The 24,751-nt window shown below is 42.2% G+C and overlaps 1 protein-coding gene across 7 annotated transcripts in view; it reads right to left on the bottom strand.

Annotated features, from left to right (window-relative positions):
- WDR20 (WD repeat domain 20) overlaps positions 1–16,423 on the bottom strand; it is a 66,666-nt gene extending 50,243 nt beyond the window's left edge. For 2 of the 7 annotated variants that reach the window (XR_009223767.1, XM_058567728.1), the window contains exon 1: positions 16,133–16,412. Coding sequence is in view for 6 of the 7 variants with exons in the window: in XM_058567728.1 (XP_058423711.1) it covers positions 16,133–16,381 (249 nt within the window). In the remaining variant the exon portion in view is untranslated. Of the gene's footprint in view, positions 1–16,132 lie in introns of all 7 variants that reach the window. The other 5 variants (XM_058567727.1, XM_058567726.1, XM_058567733.1 and 2 more) reach the window with 4 other exon arrangements.
- Between the last annotated feature and the right edge of the window lie 8,328 nt (positions 16,424–24,751).

The following is a 24,751-nucleotide window of genomic DNA, read 5'->3' as shown; positions in this document are numbered from 1 at the left end:
GAGACGGAACTCTGCTAGAGCACACGGAATATAAGTTTTAATTGCCCTAACACACAGAGTCGTGCTTTCAAGGGAATATCCACTGGATTCATTTATTGCAATAATTACTTTTCCCTTGGGGGGAGAAAAGGCATAAACAAACAATTTTAGTAACAAAAGATACAGATAGAGTGCGAGACTTACAATGGGAGTGAGAAAAGCAAAGGGAATAGGGCTGTCATAAGGAAATCCAGTTAAAGACTAGGTAGAAGACAGGGAACTGGCAAAGGAGGTGAAGTAGTGAGTGGCCAGAAAGACGTGGGCCAGAAAGGTAGAAAGTAAAGCATCTGACGACGAGTGTTTCAATAAAGAGAAGAGGATCAACTGTGTCAAACGCTATTGAGAGGTCAAGGAACTTGTGTGCCGCATGGTGTACAATGGATTTGGCAGCATGAAGTTGAGTAACCAGTATCCTGGAGAAACTAGAGCAGTGGGAACCAAGGTCACATTGCAGCGGAAGGACAACTGTTTCTATCCAAATTAGTAATTTTGGAACTGAAGCTGTTTCAGCTGATGACAAGACCCAGAGTGTCACTATGGGAGAGCATGCCAGAGGTGGACCAAAGAAGGTCACTGGGGGTGAACATGGAAGCCAAGAAACCAAGGAGCCAAGGTGCCTGATGGGTCATGTGGTGGATTTGAAACTACCCATGATGATGGCAGCAACTGGAGTGGAAAGGAAGGCTGTGAGGCAGGTACCCAAGTCTTCAATGAGCAGAGGTGGCCAGGAAGTCAGAATACAGATGTGAGAAAGAAAGAGAAAGGCAGCAAGAGTCTAAGGAGAGAGGCTCCAAAGAAACACCAGGAAGAATGGCAAATGGACCTATGCCTAGTCTAGCGCTGCACTTTGCAATGTAGCAGTCAGGAATCTGCGAAGCCTTTCCAGCTCCTCCTGCACCCTTTCTCTGAGCTCTCCAGGAAATGCAAACTGCCGCTACATCAAGGAAAGCCCTGAACATAACCACCATTTTTAATTAGCTGAGCTAATACTACCCCCAATCTTCATAGCCACATGTACACCTATTCCAAAATCCAGAGGGAAAAAAAGAGCAATGTAAGGAGTTGTAAAATTCCTATAATTAAGCAGAAAGAAATAAGAAGGGACGGGAAGGGAGAGTGTGAGCACTTTTTTCCAAGACACCAGGATAAGGAAGATGTAGCTTCCAAACAAAGCTCACTCTAGGCAATCAAGACACTAGACAGCCTCCTGCTGGGTTAGTCCCAAAGAACTCTAACAGCACAAGATTTGAGGTTGTGACTAATTTCTAAGAGCCTCTCAACCAATGCAAAAGGGGCTGGCAAGCCTACTTCTGTAAGCTTTGCTAACTAACACTCACCATACTTGGCTTGTGACAGGGATTCTGAAAGATTATCTAATTTACTCAAGTAAATCCTTAGAGGACTATAATCTCAAGCAATTCATTTATTTAAAATTGAACACAATGTGCCTACTATGTACAGGCCTTGTGACAAATATGGATGAATAAGACGGTTTCTGCTCTCATGATTCACAGGCTAGTGGAGGAGACAGAGATTCAAATAAAAAATTCCAACACTGTGTGAAAAGGTGGGAGGACATTCACTGTAGTCAAAGAGCAAGAGTAAAGGAAAGAGGAGTTTCTAAACCATGCAGGAGTAGGATGCAGCCCAAGCCGTGCTCAATGTGCCAATACACATTTCCTGCTTTACTGATTCATCTCACCACGAGCTCTTCTCTTGAGGAAAGAATTGTGTCTATTAAATCTGGGTCCCCAATACCTAGCCCAGTCTAAGACCCTCAGTGTAGTGTGCATGTCTTGGCTGCCTACCTAGTATCTATCTATAGATCTATTCTCCTGCCTGGTATCTACTCACACTGCAGGTCCAGAGTGGGCTCCAGAACAAACAGGGTATTGTATAATCCAATCCCCTTGCTAAAGGTGTGGGTTAGCCAAGACTCACATTAACCAGTGCATAATATTTCCTTGGCCACTGGAATGCGCTGGTAATCCAATTTGGGGCAATGAGTCAAAGAAGAAGGTTTGCTGGGGGCTTCTGGGAACAATCTTCCTTATTCTTCTGAGAAAGTAACTAGAAGAGCTGTTCATTATCATCCTGGATACTGGCTCTCATTCTGGTCCATGTGGTACAGAAATGTGAAGCCTAGAACCTCTACCACCATTTTGCCAGCTAAGCCAGGTTGACAAACGATGGAAAGCAGAACCAAGAGAATCTTGGCAGAACAGAGCTGGCACCCTAATCAAACCATGCCTGAAGCCCACCTTACCTTTCAATGACACAAGCCAATGTATCCCCTTTTAAAGTTTAAACTAGTTTGAGTTGGGGTTTCCTGTTACTTGCAAACCAAAACATCCCTAACATTATAATATAGTCAAGGTATGCTAAATCCTAAAAACCACTAGTGAATTACTGTCCACTAGCTCCTTTTACAGCACATTCCAATGTTTATCTCTTGCTTCCAGAAAAGTACTTGTTAAACCTAATTCTCAAATACTAAAACGTAAATCTTTTCCCTCTTATTTAAACCTTGGAGAATGGCAACTGGTTAATACAAATAATAAAACTGTGGCTCAAAATTATTTATAAAAATGTATAAATGAAAATTGACAAATTTATAAATTTAACTACAAAAAATACGAAAATTCTTCATGGCAAAAACACACACACACTCCTAAGCAAAGTTACAAGACAGATGAACAAACTGGGAAGAAAAAAAATCTGTAATTTGTATCACAGACAGAGGACTAATCTCCCTATTACATAAAGAGCTCCTCTTTAAAAAAAGAAAAATGGGCAAGGGATATGAAACAGACAGTTCACAGAAAAAGAAAGACATTTTGCTCTTACTATATAGAAGGATGCTCAACCTCACTCATCACAAGGGAAAAACAATTAAAAATAAATAAATAAATAAAAACAATAAAAAACTAATTTCTCACCTATCAGATCAAAAGCAAAAGTCTGAGGGCCGGCCCCGTGGCTTAGTGGTTAAGTGAGTGCGCTCCACTGCTGGCGACCCGGGTTCGGATCCCGGGCTCGCACCGACGCGCTGCTTCTCTGGCCATGCTGAGGCCACATCCCACATACAGCAACTAGAAGGATGTGCAGCTATGACACACAACTATCTACTGGGGCTTTGGGGGGAAAAAATAAATAAATAAAATCTTAAAAAAAAAAAAAAAAAAGCAAAAGTCTGACAACACACTCTGTTGGCGAGGCTGTGGTGAAACAGGTGCTCTCATCGGAGTACAAAATAGTACAACCCCTCCCTTTGAAGGGCGATTTGATGATATCTATCGAAAATACATATGCATTTACCATATGATACAGTAGCACCTCCTCTGGAAATAGTTCTAGATAAACCTCCCTCTGTACAAATTAATACACACGCAAAGTTCTTCACTGCACCATTATTTGTAATAAAAAAAAGATTAACAATCAAGTCATCTGGTTAAATAAATTATGGTACATCCACAGCAGAGAGTATAAAGCAGTTGTAGGAAAAAGTGAAGAAGCTCTCCATTTACTAATATGGAAAGATCTCCAATATATCTCATTAAGCAGAAAAAAACAAGATGCAAAATACCATACACTGCTCCCTGAAATCCTTCAAATTTCTGTTCCAATATCATCTTATTCTTATAAGAACAAAAGGATGAGTCAAACACAAATAAAATGATTATAGGGAGAGGAAGGGAACTGAGGGGGGAGGACAGAAATGGAAGCTAGACCTCTCTGAATATAAAACCCTCTTTTATAGTTCTGATGTTGGAACCATGTACAAGTTTTACATAAGTAAAACACAAAATTAAATTGATTTTTAACAGCTTTATTGAGGTATAAAAGAACTGCACAGGGGCCAGCCTGGTGGCGCAGCGGTTAAGTGTGTGCGCTCTGCTTCCGCAGCCCGGGGTTCGCAGGTTCAGATCCCGGACGCGCACCCACACACCGCTTGTTAAGCCATGCTGGGGCGGCGTCCTACATAAAGTAGAGGAAGATGAGCACTGATGTTAGCTCAGGGCCAATCTTCCCTCGAGAAAAAAAAAAGGGGGGAGGATTGGCATCGGATGTTAGCTCAGGGCTCCCCCTCACAAAAACAAAAAAAAAGAACTGCCCATATCAAATGTGTACAGTTTGATGAGTTTGGACACATGCAAACACCCATGATACCATCACCACAATCAAAGTAACAGACAAATCCATCATCTCTCCGAGTTTCCTTGTGTCCCTTTGTTTTGCTTTTTGTGGTAAGAACACTTCACGTGAGATCTACCTTCTTAACAAATTTTGAGGTGCACAATACCATATTGTTAACTATAGGCACTATGTCGTACAGCAGATCTCTAGAATTTATTCATCTAGCATAACTGGAACTTACACAAAATTAAATTTAAAAACAATCCCTCATGTTCTAAAACTAGATTATGGTAATAGTTGTGCAACTTGATAAATTTACTAAAAATCATTGAATTGCACCCTTAAAATAGATGGCAAGAAGGTACAATAATTTGGCTGGAGTAAGTCTGAAGAGTCAGTCAAAGAATTAGAGAAAGCGAGTGAAGACCAATGCCTCTCTAACTTTAGTGAGCACATGAATCACCTGGGGACCCTCTTAGAATGCAGATTTTGATTCTGTTTAAGTCTGGAGTGGGGCCTAATTCTGTACTTCTGCACAAGCTCCCAGGTGACAACGCTGAAGGTGCTGGTCTGCAGACCACACTTTGAGGGTCCAGATATCTTCAACAACTAGAGGAACTTTGCTAGAAATAGGGCAGTAGCTGCCCCAGGCAACGGACCCATAGAGAGTGGGTCGGGGCCAGAAGGGTTTTTTTCCTTCTTTTTTAAAAATGGAGGAAGTAACAACACGTTTGCTCTAGGATTTGATTTAGCCAGGGTTAGAACTGAGAGTGTATGCAAGGGGGTTATAATGATCAATCATAGCATTTAAGACAAGAGTATGCTGGAGAGAGTTGCAGTGAGGCAGGAGCTAAAATCACTGAGAAATGGAGGAGGTGATGAGCACCCAGAGAGAGGTGGTGTTGATTCAATCTGATGACCGAGTCCTGAAAGAGGATAATACACTAAGAGTCCTAAAAGAGGATAATGTACTAATGTAGTACATTACCTCACAAGTAGTACCAAAAGAAAGAAAATACATTTAAAAAAAACCTTTTTAAAAATCATACTAAGAGTTCTGGAAGCTAGGATATAGCCAACATTTAAATGATCACCACTAAAGAAGATAATCTTATTCTCCTAAACCTTACAGAAGCTTCAATCCTCACAGTGCAGCACACGAGTCTCAGACGGAGCCATCAAATGCCACATCCTTAGGCCTTGGGCTTCTGGTTCTCTTGCTTTAGAATCCTCTCCCCCTTCAGCCCACTCACCCATCAGAATTCAGTTCAGATGTCACCTTGCTGAAGCCTGAGTTCCCACTGTAATTGAGATAACATTACATTGTAGTCATATACTATCTGAACCTAATGGGCCAAGTCAATCTTGCAGAGTAGTTCTTGTATTCCTCCCTCTAGCTAGGGCAGCAAGGGCAAAAGAATGACCAGGAAGAAAAAGAAAAGAAGCACATGGCCAACTAAGAATTGGGCATGGCCAACTTAGAATTCTAGGTAATCGACTGCTGAATAAAAAACCACCACAAGTACCACAGAGACCGCTTCATGGAACTAAAAGTTTCACTTAACAGGACAGAAGAAACTAGTCACCTTCCTTACATTCAGTCACACATACGACACTAAAGAAGATAAGCCAAGAGTTACCTAATTCAGGGTGCTTACGCTTTCTGTGCCATGGACTATATTTTTAAATACAAAAGATTACAAAAGAGATCAGTTATACTAAAATAGTTATACTATATTAAACAAATTTAGGATTTTTAAAAGTCTCTTTATCTCACATTGAATAACAAACTCTAGTAGCAGATCCACTAACCACTGTAATTTCAAAGTAGTGATGGGTGTAAATGATATTTGATTTAGCTGCAACAACCATAATGTGATATGCAAACATCTGTGATTTTCATTGGTGATAGCCACAGGTCTGTTACTACTGTGATTTGTTGCCAATATTCATCATTGCAGGACATGTCAAAATCCAGTTAGAGATTGTAAAAATAAAGATGTAAAATATCTTTTCCCATATAAGTTGACATACTCCCTAAATTCTATTCAGATTAAGAAGCCCTAATAAGTGAATATTGTCTAAAATAGCAGACACAAGAGTACCATCAGCATCATGGCGGAGTGATCTTCCCCCACTGAACTCTCCCCCTCTATGACACAACAAAAAGGACATTCATATTCCAACAGAAGCTATTCACACAACAGAGGGGATGTCTGAGGCACCCAGGCAGCCGTACACCCGAGGACAGAGGTGCTGGAATCCCCAAAGGAAATGGAAGGAGGTAAGAGGAGCTCCTTTCCTTCCCCAAGGACTGCGACCCAGAGACTGAGACCACACAGCTCTCAGAGGAGGAGGAGGGGTGGCTTGCCACGTGAAAACCGTGAAAACCGGCACTCTCCAAGACCCCTCACAGCCCGAGGGGATCCCCCTATGGAGGGAGCAGAACTGTTGCAAGGGCAGTTGCAACAAGCTAGCCCCTCAGGACAGCAGAGAGCAACAGCAAGGCGAGAAACCTCTGAGATAGGGGAGGGGAAAGTAAGTGCCCCTCCCCCACCCGGCCCACCTGACTGGCGCTTCAGCTCAGCCCCCTCCCCAGAGGCAGGAGCCCCCAGGTGCTAAGGCCCCACCAGCAGGGGCAGCATGACCGCCCCACCCCCACAGGCAGCGGCCCCCAGGTGCCGGGCCGGACTAGCACCAAGGCGAGCCTGTGCCCCCGCACGAGAGGCAGAGGCAGCGGCAGCTCAGGCCCCACCACGCCACAGCCCCAGCTGCTCTGGCTGGACCAAGCCAGGGCCCCCGCTTCCCCGCCTTCACCCTGCCACGGTCCCAGCTCCTTCGGCTGGACCATGCCCCGCCCCCAGCTCCTTCGGCTTGACTGTCCCCCCCAACCCCTGGCTTCAGCAGCTTTGGCTTGGCCTGTGCTCAGGCTCCAGCTGACTTAGCGCCAGCAACTGCAGCCCACCGCACTCCAGTTCCAGCTTCTTTGGCCCAGCACACTCCAGCTCCTCCTTCTTCCACCCAGTGCACTCCAGTTCCAGCTTCTCTGGCCCAGCGCACTCCAGTTCCAGCTTATTCGGCTCAGCGCACACCAGTTCCAGCTTCTTTGGCCCAGTGGCGCTCCAGCTCTTCCTTCTTCAGCCCAGCGCACTCCAGTTCCAGCTTCTTCTGCCCAGCGGCGCTCCAGCTCTTCCTTCTTTGGCTCAGCACACTCCAGTTCAAGCTTCTTCTGTCCAGCGGCGCTCCAGCTCTTCCTTCTTTGGCTCAGCGCACTCCAGTTCCAGCTTCTTTGGCCCAGCCCACTCCAGTTCCAGCTTCTTTGGCCCAGTGCACTCCAGTTCCAGCTTCTTTGGCCCAGTGCACTCCAGTTCCAGCTTCTTCTGCCCAGCGGCGCTCCAGCCCCTGCTTCTTTGGTCCAGTGGCCCTTCAGCTGCAGCTGCTTCAACCCACCCGCACCCAAGCCCCAGCTGCTTCGGCCTAGCTGTGCTCCAGTCTCAGCTGTTCCCACGCTCCAGCCGTTCCCGTGCTTCCCCCCCAGCAGCCTCCACTCAGCCACGCCTCAGATCAGCCAGGGGCCGACAACAGTGCCTGCAAATTGAGGCACGCCAGAATACATAGCCCTTGACCCCCACCCAGCAGCAGCAAGAGGAAACTGCGACCATATATTTTCACTATGAGGAAAAGTAAGCCAACACCGACAGGCACCATGCAAAGATATATTAAATCTCCAGACCAAAAGGAAAATGACAAGCACCCAGAAGTCAACCCGGAAAGCACAGAAATGTATAACCTTAATGACAGAGAATTCAAAATAGCCATCATAAAAAAGCTTAATGAAATACAAGAAAACACAGACAGACAATTCAATGAAATCAGCAGTTTCTTCACAAAAGAGAGTGAAACTGTAAAAAAAAAACCAATCAGAAATCTTAGAGATGAAAAACACAATAGAGGAGATAAAGACAAATCTGGAAGCCTTAAGCATCAGAGCTGACAATATGGAGGAAAGAATTAGCAATATTGAGGACAGCAATGCAGAAGTGCTCCAGATGGAGGAGGAAAGAGAACTAAAACTAAAAAGAAATGAAGAAACGCTCCAAGAAATATCGGACTCAATTAGGAAATCCAACATAAGGATTATAGGTATTCCAGAGGGAGAAGAGAGGGACAAAGGAGCAGAGAACTTTTTTTTTTTTTTTAATTTTATTTATTTATTTTTTCCCTTAAAGCCCCAGTAGATAGTTGTATGTCATAGCTGCACATGCTTCTAGTTGCTGTATGTGGGACGCGGCCTCAGCATGGCCGGAGAAGCGGTGCGTCAGTGTGCGCCCGGGATCCGAACCCGGGCCGCCAGCAGCGAAGTGCGTGCACTTAACCACTAAGCCACGAGGCCGGCCCAGAGAGAACTTGTTCAAAGAAATAATATCTGAGAACTTCCCAAACCTGGGGAAGGAGCTGGAAATACCAGTGAATGAAATAAATAGATCTCCTAAATATATCAACATGGAAAAGACCCTCTCCAAGGCATACAGTAGTAAAGCTGGCAAAAGTCAACAATAAAATAGCAGACACATTTTAGATGTGTCACACGTGCAGAGGTGAGTCTGCACATCTCACCATTATTCACTTGTTCATCTCACCACTAGATTATAGGCACTTTAGCTAGGGACTATGTCCTATTTGTCTTTGGGCCTACAGGTCCAATAAATGTTAGTTGAATAAATAAGCCATTTATTATTCCACTGAACTGTGAACTCCTTGATGGCAGAGATTCTGTCTCAACAACAATATAGAGCAGGCCCTCAATAAATCTTGATAGAATGAATGAGTGTGTGAATATCTTGCCTCTGGTTAGATGATAATCCTCTCAAGGTCAGGGATCATATCTCATGCTTCTCTGATTTCCCATAGTCTAGTACACTGCTTTTCACACAAAACCACTCAAATATTTATTAAATGAAACATTAAGATAAGACAGAGCCTCTGAAAAGATGATCAAACTAAGTAGAGAATGAGCACTGTACCAGTTATGCTGTAGCAGAAAAAAAAAGCACAGTACAGCAGTGAGCTGGCTGTGAACCAACTAAAGGAAAAACAGCTTCAGGTCACAAGGATAATCTACAATGTGGTTACTTGAGAATATGTTAAAATATTCCTATTCTTACTTTTAAAACATAAAAACCTCATAAATTCCTTCCTCATGAATGACTGCTTCTTTCTTATAAAATCTATAGTTTCAAGTACATTTTCCTACTGCTACAAAACAAGATATAGTACAGATTGATTTGGCTGCTTTTAGTACAATATACCCTACTTTAAAAAAAAAATCCATATTACAAAATAGAATTGACAATGCAAAACATTACTCAATTTACAAATTACCAACTGGCAGAGAAGCTGTGAAATTGAGAAAAATGCTAAAAGGTAAGAGCAATTGCCAACTAAAGCTCAATCAGAAATGAAGATAAAGCATTTCTGAAACTAGAAATATAAGGCTACATGTTTTAAAATTTACAAAAATGTGATCTGTACACAACATTTTGCAGCAAATCATCTATTTGAAATCCAGCTCAATATTCTTCTCCTACTAGGCAGAGAAGCAATTCTCCACTTCACTTTTACTCCTTAATTCCACTTGATGCTTGTATTGCTTATGCCATATGCAAAGCACACACCTTCTACTTTCTATTATAATTATCAGTACAAAAATACAAGCTCCTTACAAATAGGAGTGTGTCCTTCCTTATTCACCTTCACATCACCCACAATAGACAGCAGTGCCTTGTACATTTCTGCAATAAACACTTGATGAATGAAGATTATTTTTTTAAAAGACATACCTTATATTCTATTATAAAAAATAGATGCCAAATGTTCAGAGAATAAGGTAACTTGTCACTGATATTCTCAGATAATTTAAAATGTCCTGAAAATTAAAAGTGAGAATGTCTACCAATTAAAGTTATTTCTATTTTTGATGCCTACTCCTAAATAACCAGAGAACCACATTTCATATTTCTGTACAAATTAGCCTCACTGAAATATAAATAAAATTGTTCTCTAAGACATCAAATACCAGACTACAAAAATCTTCACATTTATTTTTAAAACAAGGTTCTGTAGGTATATAGCCAAACTAGTCAGTGATAAAAATCCACTATGTTTTGATTCTTGCTCAAGTTCCCTACCAGATCACAATAAATACTTAAATAAATTAAGTCACTAGAATAACTCAATGATGATAAATACAGGTGACGAATTTCTTGAAGGCAGACACCTTGTCTGCACCAAGCATCTAGAACAGTACCTCATATCTGGTAGGTATGCTCCATAAATATTTGCTGAGAGAATGACATTCATGACTATCTCATGGATTTCACTGACATATTCTGGGAGTTTCTTACCATTGCTCATATCCACTCATGGAGTCTTTCAAAATCTCATCACCATTCTCCACTTTAAGGTCAAGAGAACCAAGGTATTATATGAAAGTTTCTCAGGTCTGCTTTAAGTAATAAATTAAGATGCTTTCCCCTCAGTATATAAGATTCTATAGTTAAATAACTAAATCTTTATCAATATTTCATAAGTCCTTAAGTAGTCCTTAACGGAAAAAAATACAGGTTTCCACTCAATTCCACGTGTCCTACTAAATTAAGTACAAAATTTCTTAAAGTAAATTTGATATAAAAAGTTCTAGATTTCTAAGCCTTTTTCTAAACTATAAATGGGGAACAAAGAGGTGTGAAAATTACAAATGGGGAGAAGGGTGTGAACATGACCTTCCCTGGGAGAAGTCCAGTATCTATAACTAGATACTGAGAAAAAACCATTAAAGGGCCTCTAGTTCACCCTTCCACATAAAGCATGAATCCCTCAGTCACCTACAGGTGGTCCTACAGTCTTGGACAAAGAGAACATTTCCCATACAGAAAGCTCATTCTCTCCCAAGTCAACCCATTACTTTCCTGGATCACTCTGGCTCTAAAATCATTTTAGCTGTTATTAACTGACTCTTCTTCTGGCCCCAGCTTCCTCTCAGCATGGTGAGTACAAAGCTTTTTCTAGCATAAAGACCTAGAATCACAGTGTTTTCAACTTGCTTTCACAACACACCCTACTCTTCCCAATTCCCATTCAAGAAGTAGGTAATAAGTCCAAAACATGAAGACATCTTCCCAATAAAAAGATATATTTATTTTCATTAAAAAATTATCGAGGCAGGCTTGGTGGCATAGTGGTTGGGTTCCTGTTATCTGCTTTGGCTGCCCACGGTTCACAGGTTTGGATCCCGGGCACAGACCCTACACTGCGCTGATCAAGCCATGCTATGGTGGCATCCCACGTGCAAAAATGGAGGAAGACTGGCATAGATGTTAGCTCAGGGACAATCTTCCTCAAACAAAAAGAGGAAGATTGGCAAGAGATGTTAGCTCAGGGCCAATTTCCTCACACACACACAAAAAAATTATTGACACAGAATCATACAACCTTCAGAGTTGAAAAGGCCTTGGGAGCCATGTAAATCTAGTTCCCACCTACTGTATGAATCGCTTCAATAACATCTCTGTGTAGTCTGTTTGTGGCCTGGAATCTTAAGATGGGGAAAAAAAAGTAAAGTTCTTTAGCTTGAAGGTTAAGTAATTCTGAGTACAGTTTTAAAAAGCTGTTTGTTAGTACATGGATCTGGTAGGTAACATGGTTTAAGAGAAGTAGATCAAAAGTAATCTGTGCCATTTGGTTACTTTCCATTACTTCATTGTCTCTTGCTACACAATTTCCCAATTGTTAGAAAGCTAACTTTGGTACCTACTAACAATAATTTTAAATGTCTTTAAAAAGATGTGCGCTGCTAAAAACACCCGTTACTTTTGGGCCCAAAATTGAGTATGTTTTTCAGCTTCTAATGATTTTTTTACAGTATGACATAGATGGACATGGATTTATTCAGTCATTCACTGAACAAATAAACAGTAAGGGCCTACTCTATGCTAGACACTGTGCTAGGCACTAGGAAGACAGAGAAAGCAGAAAAGACACGGTCCCAATTCAAGGGGAGCTTTGTTTACACAAGAGACAGTCAGATTATCACCCAGAGAATTACAAATTGAGAAAAGTGCTAGAAACACAAAGTACAGGATGCTATGAGAACATGTAATAGGGAAAACTGATCTAGCATGGGGATTCAAAGAAGGATTTGCTGAGGAAGTAATGTTTAAGCTGAGATATGAATGGTGGTAATTTACATTTATGTAAAAACAGATTTCCATAACATCAAAGGGTTGATCCAATAAGTCAAGTTACCTTTGACATCTTTATCCTAAACCAGTCTCTTTATTAAAAAGAGGAAAACAAAGCATGCTATAAAGAGGTTTGAGAGCTAGTAGTTGAAAGTTCTTCAGGGGGAGGCACAGGGTCTTACTCATCTTTGGATACCTCACATCACCTTGCCTAGTATAACTATTATCATGGTAGTCACTCAAATCTTTGTTGAAATGATTAGTGTCAGTATTAAACCAACATTCATATTATCTTTAGTTAAGCAAAATAAATTCACAAAACTCTATCTCCTCACACAAGAAACCCCATTCCGAACTTCGACTGCGAAAAGAAGATGCCTTCATTTACTTCACAGGATTGCTCTCAAGAGTCAATGAGATAATATATTACTAAAGGCTGGGGTAAACTCTGACGTGCTTGCAGTAGTACATGGTATCTGTGTGACCAAAAAGCTTGACCAGTCTCTTCTCACTAATACAGTTCTTTAGATTCAGTTTTGTCATTTTCCTTACCATGAGAAAAAATTGTAACATAGGTTTGCACAGCCTCTCCAGCCTTGGCTTTCTCTGAGGGAGGGAGACTGCATAAACTCTAAGGTCCCTTCCAACTCTAGAAACTGACCTGCAAATGTTTTAAAAGGACCAAGATTACACTCCTCAGCTTAGATTTTAGACTACCTCCTCATCCACTCCATTCCCTCAGGACTTCCTTTCAGGAATGACAGCACACAGTTCATGATTTAAGTTTTTTAACAGATCTATTTTCCACTCATTTTACACGCAAATTTAAGTTGAATGTATTCATCCAAATAGGACCTAAATGATCCAAATAATTGTTGTAAAACTTTATACGGCCCAAAGAAAAAATGGAAAAAACAAAAAACAATAGTCAAAATGACCAACTGTCAAAAATAGATTTATAACTCCTAATCCCAAAAAGTAAATTTTGGTTTTTTGATTAAGAAAATTATTTGCTTTATTTTAAAATCAGAAAATAAGAGTCACAAAAACAATCACTTATACTCAGAAATAACAGTAAAGAAATGCAAACTCATTCATGGAAAACAAAACTTGGTAAAAGTTACAATGGCTAGAAGAGTTGAAATGTCTACCATATGATGCAAATGTATTTACAAGATATTACCACATGAAAATGAAATTTTAGCAAAAAAGTTAAAGTGCTCAAATAAACCATGCAGCTAAAGGCAAATTTACATGTTTCTGTCTTGTTTAAAATAATTTCTTGGTGTAGTTTTGAAAAGCTCTCCTGATTTTACCCTTCAATGACTAGTATCCCACTAAAGGAGAACACTATTATGATACTTCCAGGCAAAAGATCTGTTTTTAGGATGCAAACCAGGGCTACCAGATCCAGATAAGGTTTGCCACTAGAATGCTTCAGAAGTAATATGCTTTCAAAAAAAACTTTTTTTTCTTTTAAATTTATTATTTATTTATTGGGCTGGCCTCGTGGCTTAATGGTTAAGTGCGCGCGCTCCGCTGCTGGCGGCCCGGGCTCGGATCCAGGTGTGCACCGCCGCACCGCTTCTCCGGCCATGCTGAGGCCGCGTCTCACATACAGCAACTAGAAGGATGTGCAACTATGACATACAACTATCTACTGGGGCTTTAGGGGAAAAATAAATAAACAAATAAAATTATTATTTATTTTGTGTGTGTGTGTGAGGAGGACTAGCCCTGAGCTAACATCTGCCAATCCTCCTCTTTTTTTTGCTGAGGAAGACTGGCCTTGGGCTAACATCCGTGCCCATCTTCCTCCACTTTATATGGGATGCCACCACAGCATGGCTTGCCAAGCAGTGCGTCGGTGCGCGCCCAGGGTTCCGAACCGGCGAACCCCACGCCGCCACAGCAGACTGCGTGCACTTAACCACTTGTGCCACCAGGCTGGCCCCCCCAAAAAAACAAACCTTTTTTTAAAAAAGGTAATGCCTACACTAATAATTGCTAATAAATTTAGTTTTTAAGCACTTTTTAAATTTTTATATAAATTTTAATAACTTAACATTCTAAACTTATTTCTAGAGAAAAAGCTAATCCTTTCAGTCCTAGTGTCAATGTCAAGACAGCAGCTTCCTCTTTGACAGTTACTTTTAATGCTTATTTTAACTATATTTTACATCTACTGAGTGTTTCAGGACTTTAAAGTTCATTACAGTCATTATATTATAAATTACAACATGTGGACTACAACAGTCTCTTTTCAAAGAGGTGCAGATAGAAGTTAAATAACTCGGCCAAGGTCACCCAACAAGTCAGTAACCAAGTTGGGAGAAGGAGTAAAACTTCAGCTCCTAGACTACTAACTACTTCATACTTTCTGAATTCCATAAGAGAGAAAAGTCAGTCAGGCGATTTACCTTCAGTAACAGTATACCTCAAACACAGTAGCACACTTCATAAACACTAACAAAAAAGATTCACCTTGAATAAATGAGACAACTTGCTACATTTAGATACCACTGTCACATCCTTAGTTCTTGTAACCAAGCAAAAACCTATTGGATCTGGATATATTAAATCCTAGAGAATGTTCACTCTTCGATATGTACAATTTATTTTCACACTAATCGAATATTTATAAGTTAATCTGTTAACACCTTAACCCATGCCCAGGTGCTGTGGAGTTTTAATGTACTCACTCTTCCAACAGTCAAGTCAAAGACCACTTATCTCAAAAGCAAGCAGTTCTCAATGAGAACAAAGTTATGTAGCCAATGAAAGAAAACTCTAATAAATCGCTGCTTCTAAAGAGAGATTTTTAAAGGATGATTACATGCTTCACAGAATTGCTGTTAAGTCGCCCGCCAAGATGGATGGTTCTTGTAAAGTAGCTTTTAAAGCATATCCCTCCCTGTTTGGGACACAGTCTGACTTGTTGGACAAGACTGATCTGGGCACGCTCACAGAGAACCCCTCGGAACCGGCTTAGTTCATTGAAAACATCATTTCGACCTCCCAACTGTAGTAGACAGCCCTTCTCATACTATAAGGGACAAGATGACCCTCTGTAACAATCTCTCAGGAGAAGGTTCCCTGGGCAGAGACAGTGACAGCCGTCCTCCCTCGGATGTTTTTGCAAATAGAAAGTGTTAACATCGGAGGAGAGGCTCCTAGGAAGTGTCAGTGCGGCAGCAGGTGGAGTAGCCCTGCGTGCCGAGCAGGTCCTTTCTGACCTAGTCTCAAGTCCTCCGCTTCCCAGCCGCGGTTCCGCCTTACAGACCTTCCCAAGCCGCCCCGCGCCCCTGTTCTCTAACCCACAGCGAGACTCCCAACCCTCCCGGGAGGCGAGGCTGTCTAAGCAGACGCGACGGCCACCCCACCTCTTCCGGGGACTCGCAGGCCCGCTCCAGCCGTGTCAGAGCCTGAGGGACCCTGCCGGAGGGGAGGCAGCCAGCCCCTTCTGGGGCCTCCCAGCCGGAACCCCGCACACCACGGCCCCTTCCCACCGCCCCCCACCCCTTCGAAACACCACCGCCACCACCCTCCTCACTCCTGAATCCCCTTCCTCAGGAGCACCCCAGCGGAGTTACCGGCCCACTCAAAAGTAAGAGCGACGGCCACCTCTATCGGTCACCCTGGCCCCCGCTGTCACCGCCCTGCTCCCGGCCTCTGCCCACGCCGCTGGCGGGCCCCGGCGACGCCCGGGTCGGTACCTTGCGGACCCCCTTGTAGATATAGAAGTAGAGCTCCCGGCCCACATTGAAGCAGAGGCGGTCGCCGTTGCCAGATTGGTCGTTGAGATTTACGAAGGAGACGCGGACAGGGTTGGATCCCTGCGAGTTGAAGGGCACCCGGTTGGGCCGGCTGTACTCTGAGTGCGGCAGCAGCTTGTACAGACCTTCCCGGGTGGTGAATTGGGTCTTAATCTCGTTCATCTCCTTCCCTCCTCCCTCCGTCGCCATCTTGGAAAGCAGCGTTCATCCTGCCCTAAGTGCCCGGATCACGCCCACCGCGCAGGCGCTGTCCCGGGCTCTCGCTCTCCCCCCGCCGCTTCCTCCTGGCCCCTCCCACCCGCGAGCCGGCCCCGCGGAGGCCGGCCGAGGGGACGGGGCGGGCTTGTTTACGGCCCGACTGCGCACGCGTGCTCACCTGCCGCGCTCCGCGAGGAGGTGCGTCCGCAGGCTCCTCCCCCGGGCGCGGCCTCGGGGCAGACCTGTAGCGGCGCAGGTGATGTCCACCCGACTGCTGAGGTAGGCTATCCGTGCTGCAGCCTCCGCCACCGCTGGGTGAGGGGAAGCCGCGGCGGGGCTGCGGTCGGGAACGCTGAGGTGAGCTCGGGCGGCCTCCTCAGCTGCCTCCGGCCCCGCCCTGAGGGACCCTGGGACGCTGAGGAGCAGAGGCAGGGAGCCGCGGCGGCCACCACTCCATTCGGGGTCAGCACGTGGGGTACCGTGAGCGGAGAGCAGAAACCCCAGTGTTCTGCCTTCCGGAGGGGGCGGCTCCCCTCCCTCGGGACCTCCCCTCGGCCTCCCAGCGCGACCATCTGGATGCCCGGGTCGAGAAGCCCCTCTGCACCGCCCGCAGTCAGTTTCCGAGAAGGTACCGAAGAACCTCAGTTTTCCGACTCACCGTCTTTTATTTAGGCGGGGTAGGGGGAGAGGAATATATATATACACACACAGCATATGTATTTGCAAGTCAGCTATCTGGTTACCTGTCTGTAGTGAGCGTTGGCTAATTTTAAGGGAAGTAGGTTGTGTTGGCACTTCTGTTGAAGTTTGTCTTTACCACGTGTCTAGAGAAAAGGAGGAGGATCGGGTCGCGGAATGGCTTTGGGAACCAGAGACTGAATCTAAGCAGGATTCATTTCTCTTACTCAGTAGTTTAAGAGCTCTTAATAAAGTTAGAGCCCATTGATTAAAAACAAAGGCTTAAGTGGAATCTGCGAAATCGTTTACTAGGCATAGTTGTATGCATATACTGTGCTAGGCCTGGATATGTAAGGACAGGCACACGTGTTGAAGTAAGATTAAACAATCAGCATTTCGTACCTGGGTTTCTTGGCATGTTGCACTAGAATAAGAAAGTTTCTAAAGTGACAGAAACATTCTGATAGAATTCCGGGGGGAAAAAGCCGACATTACACCAAGAATGAACTGTTCCTTTAAGTTCAAATCATAGCTGGAGGGTCGCAAAGAATTGGATGGAGGTACGTTCTAAAGTAAGAGGAGTCTAAATCATAAACATCTTTTTTTTTTTTTTTAATTTTATTTATTTATTTTTTTTCCCCAAAGCCCCAGTAGATAGTTGTATGTCATAGCTGCACATCCATCTAGTTGCTGTACGTGGGACGGGCCTCAGCATGGCCGGAGAAGCGGTGCATCAGTGCGCGCCTGGGATCCGAACCCCGGGCCGCCAGCATCGGAGCGCGCGCACCTAACCGCTAAGCCACGGGGCTGGCCCAAATTCAATGTAGTTTATTGTGATCACAGTAATAATAGGCTGTTCACTTTGTCCCATCCAAAGTCTTTGAATAATCTCTATTCTTCATACTTTTTCTCTTGTAGTTTTTTTCCCCCACACTCAAGGATTCAATAAATAGCACCCAAATTTATATAACTGGACCTGACCTAAAGTTCATTTCTGATTTTCAGTTTCAAACCAGGCTTTTCTAAATGGAGTCATACCTCAAATTCATCAGTCTCTAAACCTTATCAGTTCCCTTCCCATTTCTTGAACTTGAAGCATTATATAATGGCTTCATGAATGATTTTATTAATTTCACTTTTTTTCTCAACTTTCCTCCTATAAACCACTACCAAATTAATTTTCTTAAAACAATGCTTTGGACATCACATTCTCTTGCCCAGAAACTTTCAATGACTTGCAGTATCCATGTTATTTAAGTTATACACCAAGCAGTTCTCGGCTTGTTCTTACGTATTGCATAAATCCTCCATTCCAGTCAAACTGTTCTGCCTTCACCCTTAGCTCTTTCTCTTGCTTGAAAAGACATTCCTCTCCTTTCTCCTTCATAGCCTGTTCTTCAAGAACTGGTTTAAGTCCCATCTTCACCAAGCCTTTTTGCCAAGCCCTGGATGATAAAACCATACTTGAAACCAAGGATTCTCAAGATTTACAAGATTCATGGCTGGCTTCAGGGAGTGTTTGAACTCCTTGTAATTGTATTCAAAATTTGGTGTATATTTTATATATTTTTATATATATTATTATATAATTTTATGTATATATATATATATATATATATATATATAGGGGGCCATCGGAGTCTCTAGCTTTCATCAGATTTTCAAAGAGTTGTGACCACCTTCCCCCCAAATTTAAAAATTACCTCTCTAAACTTCCGTGGCACTTCCCTGAAAAATTTGACATGTGTAATATCCTAAAAGCGTTATCTTCTTTTGGTATTTTTCAGCATATGCTAATTATCTTGTATTGATACTTATCTTTTAGTCTGTGCACTCTGCCTTCAACCAGATTGTATGCACACTCAAGGATACAAAATTCTTTGTGTCTTCAGATATTTATTTGAATACCCACTGTGCCATTCTGTTCTAGCCTTTGGGATGCATCAGTAAACAAAAATCCCTCACTCGTGGAGTTTATATTCTTGCAAAGAGAAGACAGAGGATAAACACTAAACACAAATAAGTCAATTGTGTACTGTAGTGATTGTGCTAGGGAAAAGAAGTAGAGCAAGATAAGGGGGATTGGGCGTGTGTTGAGTAGTTTGCAGTTTAAAAAATGTGGTCAAGGTGAGCCTCATTGAGAAGGTGACATTTCAGCAAAGACTTGAAAGAGGTGAGGGAGTGGGCCATGGGAAGATGTGGGGAAAGAGCTGACCAAGCAGAGGAAAAAGCCAAGGCAGAGCCCTCAAGGCAGGAGTGTGCCTAGCGTGTTCACGAAATAGCAAGATGGCCAGTGTGGCTGGAGCAGAGTGACCAGGGAAGCCGTGTCAGGGTCCATTTGTTTGCTAGTTTGAGAGTAGACTAAGGGAAGCAAGAGTGGCAGGGAGAGGCCACTTTGGAGGCTAAGTGTGGTAATCCAGGCCAGAGGCGATGGAGGCTGGGGCTAGGGGTGGTAGTGGTTGAGACTGAGAGGGGTGAGAGAATCCTAGATATATTCTGAAGGTAAAGCCAATAGGATTTCCCAGCAGATCAGATGTGACTTGGGGGAGAAATGGAGGAGTCAAAAAGGATTCCAAAGTAGGCATAAGCAACTGGAGGATGGAAATGCTATTAACTGAGATGAGAAGGCTGGGGAGGAGCAGGTTTTGAAAGGAAGATCAGCAGTTCAGTTTTGAACATGTGAGATGTCTATTAGGCATTTAGAGGAAATGTCCAGGAGGCAGTTGAATAATCAAGTCTGGAGAAAAATCTGAGCTGCTAACGTGTATTTGGCAGTGATTAGCTGATAGATGGTATTTAAAGCCTGTATACCCACACCAAGGGAGTGAGTGTGAACAGTGGGACAATCTAGGAGATTGGAGAGGAGAGGAATATTTGTGGATGACTTAAAGCTTACCATTTTTTTGCAACTGAATACATCTAGAGTATTCACTTTAGGCCAAACTTACTGTTTTTCACATTCAGAAATTAATCCATTAAGAGGCTGAAAAGCATGTTTTTTTAAAAAAACTTTTGAGGAGAATGAGTGTTTGCCGCAGTGACCCTGTAAAGAGAAATAGGCCTAGACAGGTGTCTTTAGGAACCACATTTGAAATCTTTACTGACTCACTATGTAAAGTAACCAATCTCTCAGATTTATCTTGTTGGATGAGCTTATTCTATTACATTATGACTCAGTGCTTCCTTTTAAGACAGAAAATGTCATATAACATGGCATTCTTAATACAGCATTCCTAAACTTTCTGCCTCAAATTTGCAGAATGGTAAAACTGATGCACCATCGGGATTGCTAAATTTGATGTTTTTAGATACAAATTGATCTTGTACAAAACATCCTATTCTTTCTTAAATAACCATTATTAAGTGGATGCAATACTTAATATTTCACATGTATCCTGAAATATAAGTGCTTTTTAAAGATCTTTTAAGGTCTTCAAATACAGCACATTTTGTGAGAGCCTACTATGTGGGCATTATGTTAAGTGCTTATACATGCTCTCATTTTCATGCACAATCTTGTAAAGTAGGTACCATTATTCCCTTTTTACAAATGGAAAACTAAGAGTCAGAGTAATGGAATGACTTGTCCAAGTTACTACCCTAGAGCTAGGAATTAGCAGAAACAAAATTTAAATTCAGGTTTCTAACTATGAATGGATAAACAAAATGTGGTATAGCCACACAATCGAATATTATTCATCCATAAAAAGGAATGAAGTACTATTGCATGCTACAACATGGATAAACCTTGAAAACATTATCCCAAGTGAAAGAAGGCAGATATGAAAGGCCACATTATTGTATGATTCCATTTACATTCATCTGCCGAAACATCTTGGAGTAAAATGACAAAATATACTCATTTTTAAACTATATATTACTAAAAGGGGAAGAAGAGCAATTCAAGTAAAGAAAACATGTATTTTTTAAAATTGAAAAGTTTTTTAAAACTCAAAACTAGAAAAGACAACCCACAGAATGGGAGAAAATATTTGCAAATCATATATCTGATAAGGTACTTGTATGTGGAATATGTAAAGAACTCCTACAACTCAGGAAACAACCTAATTGTGAAATGGGCAAAGGATCTGAATAGACATTTCTCCAAAGAAGATATACCAGTAGTCAATAAGCACATGAAAAGATGCTCAACATCATTGTCATCAAAGAAATGCAAATCAAAACCGCAATGAGATTCTACTTCACACTCACTAGGATGGCTATAATCAAAAAGACAGATGATAACAAGTGGCGTGTATGTGGAGAAATTCAAACCCTCGTATACAGCTGGTAGGAATGTAAAACCGTGTAGCCACTTTGGAAAATAGTCTGGCATTTCTCAAAAGTTTAAACGGCTGCCATATGACTCAGCAATTCCACTCTTAGGTATATACCCAAGAGAAGTGAAAACATGTCCACACAAAAACTTGTAGACAAATGTTCATAGCAGTATTACTCATAATAGCCAAAAAGTAGAAACAACCCAAATGTCCATTAACTGATGAATGGATAAACAAAATGTGGTATAGCCACACGATCAAATATTATTCTTCCATAAAAAGGAATGAAGTACTGTTGCATGCTACAACATGGATAAACCTTGAAAACATTATCCCAAGTGAAAGAAGGCAGATACAAAAGGCCGCATATTGTATGATTCCATTTACGTTCATGTGCTGAATAACATGCTTTGGTCAATGACGAACCACATATGACAGTGGTCTCGTAAGATTACTACCATATAGCCTAGGTGTATAGTAGGCTATACCATTCTATAGCCTATATATCCTCTATAGTAGGCTATAGAATTGGGCAAACTCTATACAGTGCCCAGTTTATTTTTCACTGAGATACAGTGCTTGCATTTCCTCATACCTGTCACCCCACAGGTCTGAAGTTTAAGTTCACTATAAGATGTTCATACAACGACAAAATGGCCTAATGATGCATTTCTCAGAATGTGTCCCCGTCGGTAAGCAGTGCGTGATTGTATGTGAAATGTCAAGAACAGGCAGATCTATAGAGACAGAAAGTAGGTTAGTGGTTGCCTAGAGATGGGAGAGGAGGAGTGACTGCTAATAGGTATGGGATTTCTTTTTGGGGTGACGAAAGTGTTCTAATATTGATTGTGGCGATAGTTGCACAGTTCTGAATATACTAAAAACTACTGAGTTACATGCTATAAATGGATGAATTGTATTCATCCATTGTTCAATTCATCCAATTGTTAAAACTAGAGCAAACTCTATACAGTGCCCAATTTATTTTTCAAACAGCTACTAAATTATTAGGAATAAATACTTATTAGGTTGTTTGGACCTACTACTGAGACGCTAAGGACTCTTGAGAAGTTTGGGAATCTCTGCCATAAGCCGTGAACCTCCCTCAATTTCCAAGTTATACCTGCATTTTTATCTCTGAACCCATTATTACTCTTTTCTTCTAGAATCAAAGGAAGAGGTATCTCTTCTTTTCAAAACTCATTTCTCCACCATGCTCTTGTAGTAAGTCCCTCCTGTCTTGTCTAGGACGCCATGCTCCAGCAGCGATTTACCCTGTCTCCTGCGCACAGTCTCACACCGCACGGCCTCCACTGCCTCCTTCCATGCAGTATAAACATGCTGAGCAAGGAATAGTAGCAGTAGACAAGAAACAGTGATCAGTTCTGCCTGAGAGTTTGACAGTAGGCACTGGTGTCAACAAAATTGCTCTCTTTTCTCCACTTAAAAACAAAACACCTCGGGCCACCCTGGTGGCGTAGTGGTTAAGTTCGCATGCTCCGCTTCCGTGGCCTGGGGTTCTCAGGCCCAGATCCCTGGCTCGGACCTACACAGTGCTCATCAAGCCATGCTGTGGCAGCATCCCACAAAATAGAGGATGATTGGCACAGATGTTAGCTCACGAACAATCTTCCTCAAGCAAAAACAGGAAGATTGGCAACAGATGTTAGGTCAGGGCAAAGCTTCCTCAGCAAAAAAAAAAAAACAAAAAAAAAAAACCTCTACCTACTGCCCCATCTCTCTGCTCTCAGCCTTAAAAGATTCACAGCTATATGCTACCTCCTCATATAAATACAACTCCATGTGTGCTGTCTTAGTTGTCTTAGACTCTACGTGGGTTCCAAACCATAGTAATGAAGGAAAAAATATGAGAAGAAAATGAGAAAATCCATTATCACAAGGCTGTGACATTCTGTCACTCACACAGAACCAGTTGAATTATTACTTAGAGTATTCTTAGAGCTGCACCCAAATTAGGACATCACTTTTTGTAGATAGGACTTGTGCTGGCTTTGTTTTTCATTGTTAAGCTCCTCCAGTTAGAGGTTCAATGACAGCCTGTCCAAGCAGCCCAGTGAACATCGTGGGTTTTATCTCCTTAGAGACTAGAGCAAAGGCATTCAAGCTTAATAGCATCAATAACAATTTCTAACTTTTTCTATCTGAGAACCTGAAACAGGAAAGAGAGAAAAGGAGATTGAAAAAAAGAGTTGGTATGCTATATGTAAAGAAGAAATTAACGTGCTGCTTATGCATAACGAAAAGTACTTCTCAGTTACTCTCTAGAGAGCCTCATCAACATTATTGGGCTGTTGAGAAGCAGCCAGTAAAGCCAAGTGATTTCTAGCTCTAGGCTTCTGTAAAGTAGTGGTTGGAGGCTGTGACAGGAGATAAGATACATTTGTTAATTTAAAAATCCATTTTGGGAGTTACTGTTTGGGAAAGTAAAAGTACAGTTTGTAATATTAAGAAGATCTAGTCTAAGACAGGGTAGGAAGGATTCTCTAAAAGATGATCTTAAAAGGAGAATGTTGCTGTTATCAACCCAGTTAGACTCTGAGTTTACTGAGAGGAGGAACCATCCTTGTTACTCTTCAGAATTAGAAGAATCCTCAGTATATCGGGAAGCCCGTAGTGAATGCTCAACACATACCCAATTTCTAGTTTTCTCCTTTTCCATCTTCCTCTTATCTGTGTCTTTTTTTTCTTTTTCTCCCTGGTGTTTCCGTTTCTGCTCCCTTACTGAGCTACAGTGCTTGTAGTTCCTCACACCTGTCACCCCTCGGGTCCATGCCTTTGCATGAGCTGGACTCCCTTTCCCCTGTGTTCATCAGAAGGGAGCGAAGGCTGCCTCGTCCTCTAACCCTAACCTGAAAATCGTCTCAGCCTGCTATGCTCTTTACTCTGCCTCTTCATCCCTCTGCCTCTTCATCCCTCTGCTTCCTCAGAGAGCCTTTCCCTGACACCCCACATCTACATTACGTCACCTCATTATTTTCTCAGCATTGGTATTTCTTCTATAGCACTTACCACAGTTTCTAATAATATATATCCACACATATTTATGTTGATGTGAATAGCATCCGCCTCCCCCAGTAGACGAGAAGCTTTTTGAGAACAGGGACCCGGTCTCCTTTGTTCAGCATTTGTATCTAGATTGGGGCCTGACATGCAATAGGCCCTCAGGATATAGTTGCCAAATGAATGACTCACCTCCCTTAAGAAACATTCTCTAACTTTTCGCACTTTGTGTTAATACTTAACTTTATTATGACATTTATTCCACTGCTGTCTCATCTCACTAGATTGTTAGCTACACATGATTGCAGTTCACATGCTTGAGAACATGCTCATTCATGCTTTTTTTTCTCCTACCTCACCCCTGAGGTTAAACTCTGCTGTA

Source organism: Diceros bicornis, chromosome 24 (assembly GCF_020826845.1).
Source record: "Diceros bicornis minor isolate mBicDic1 chromosome 24, mDicBic1.mat.cur, whole genome shotgun sequence".
Lineage (NCBI taxonomy): Eukaryota > Metazoa > Chordata > Mammalia > Perissodactyla > Rhinocerotidae > Diceros > Diceros bicornis.
This window is presented reverse-complemented; position numbering and strand designations above follow the sequence as displayed.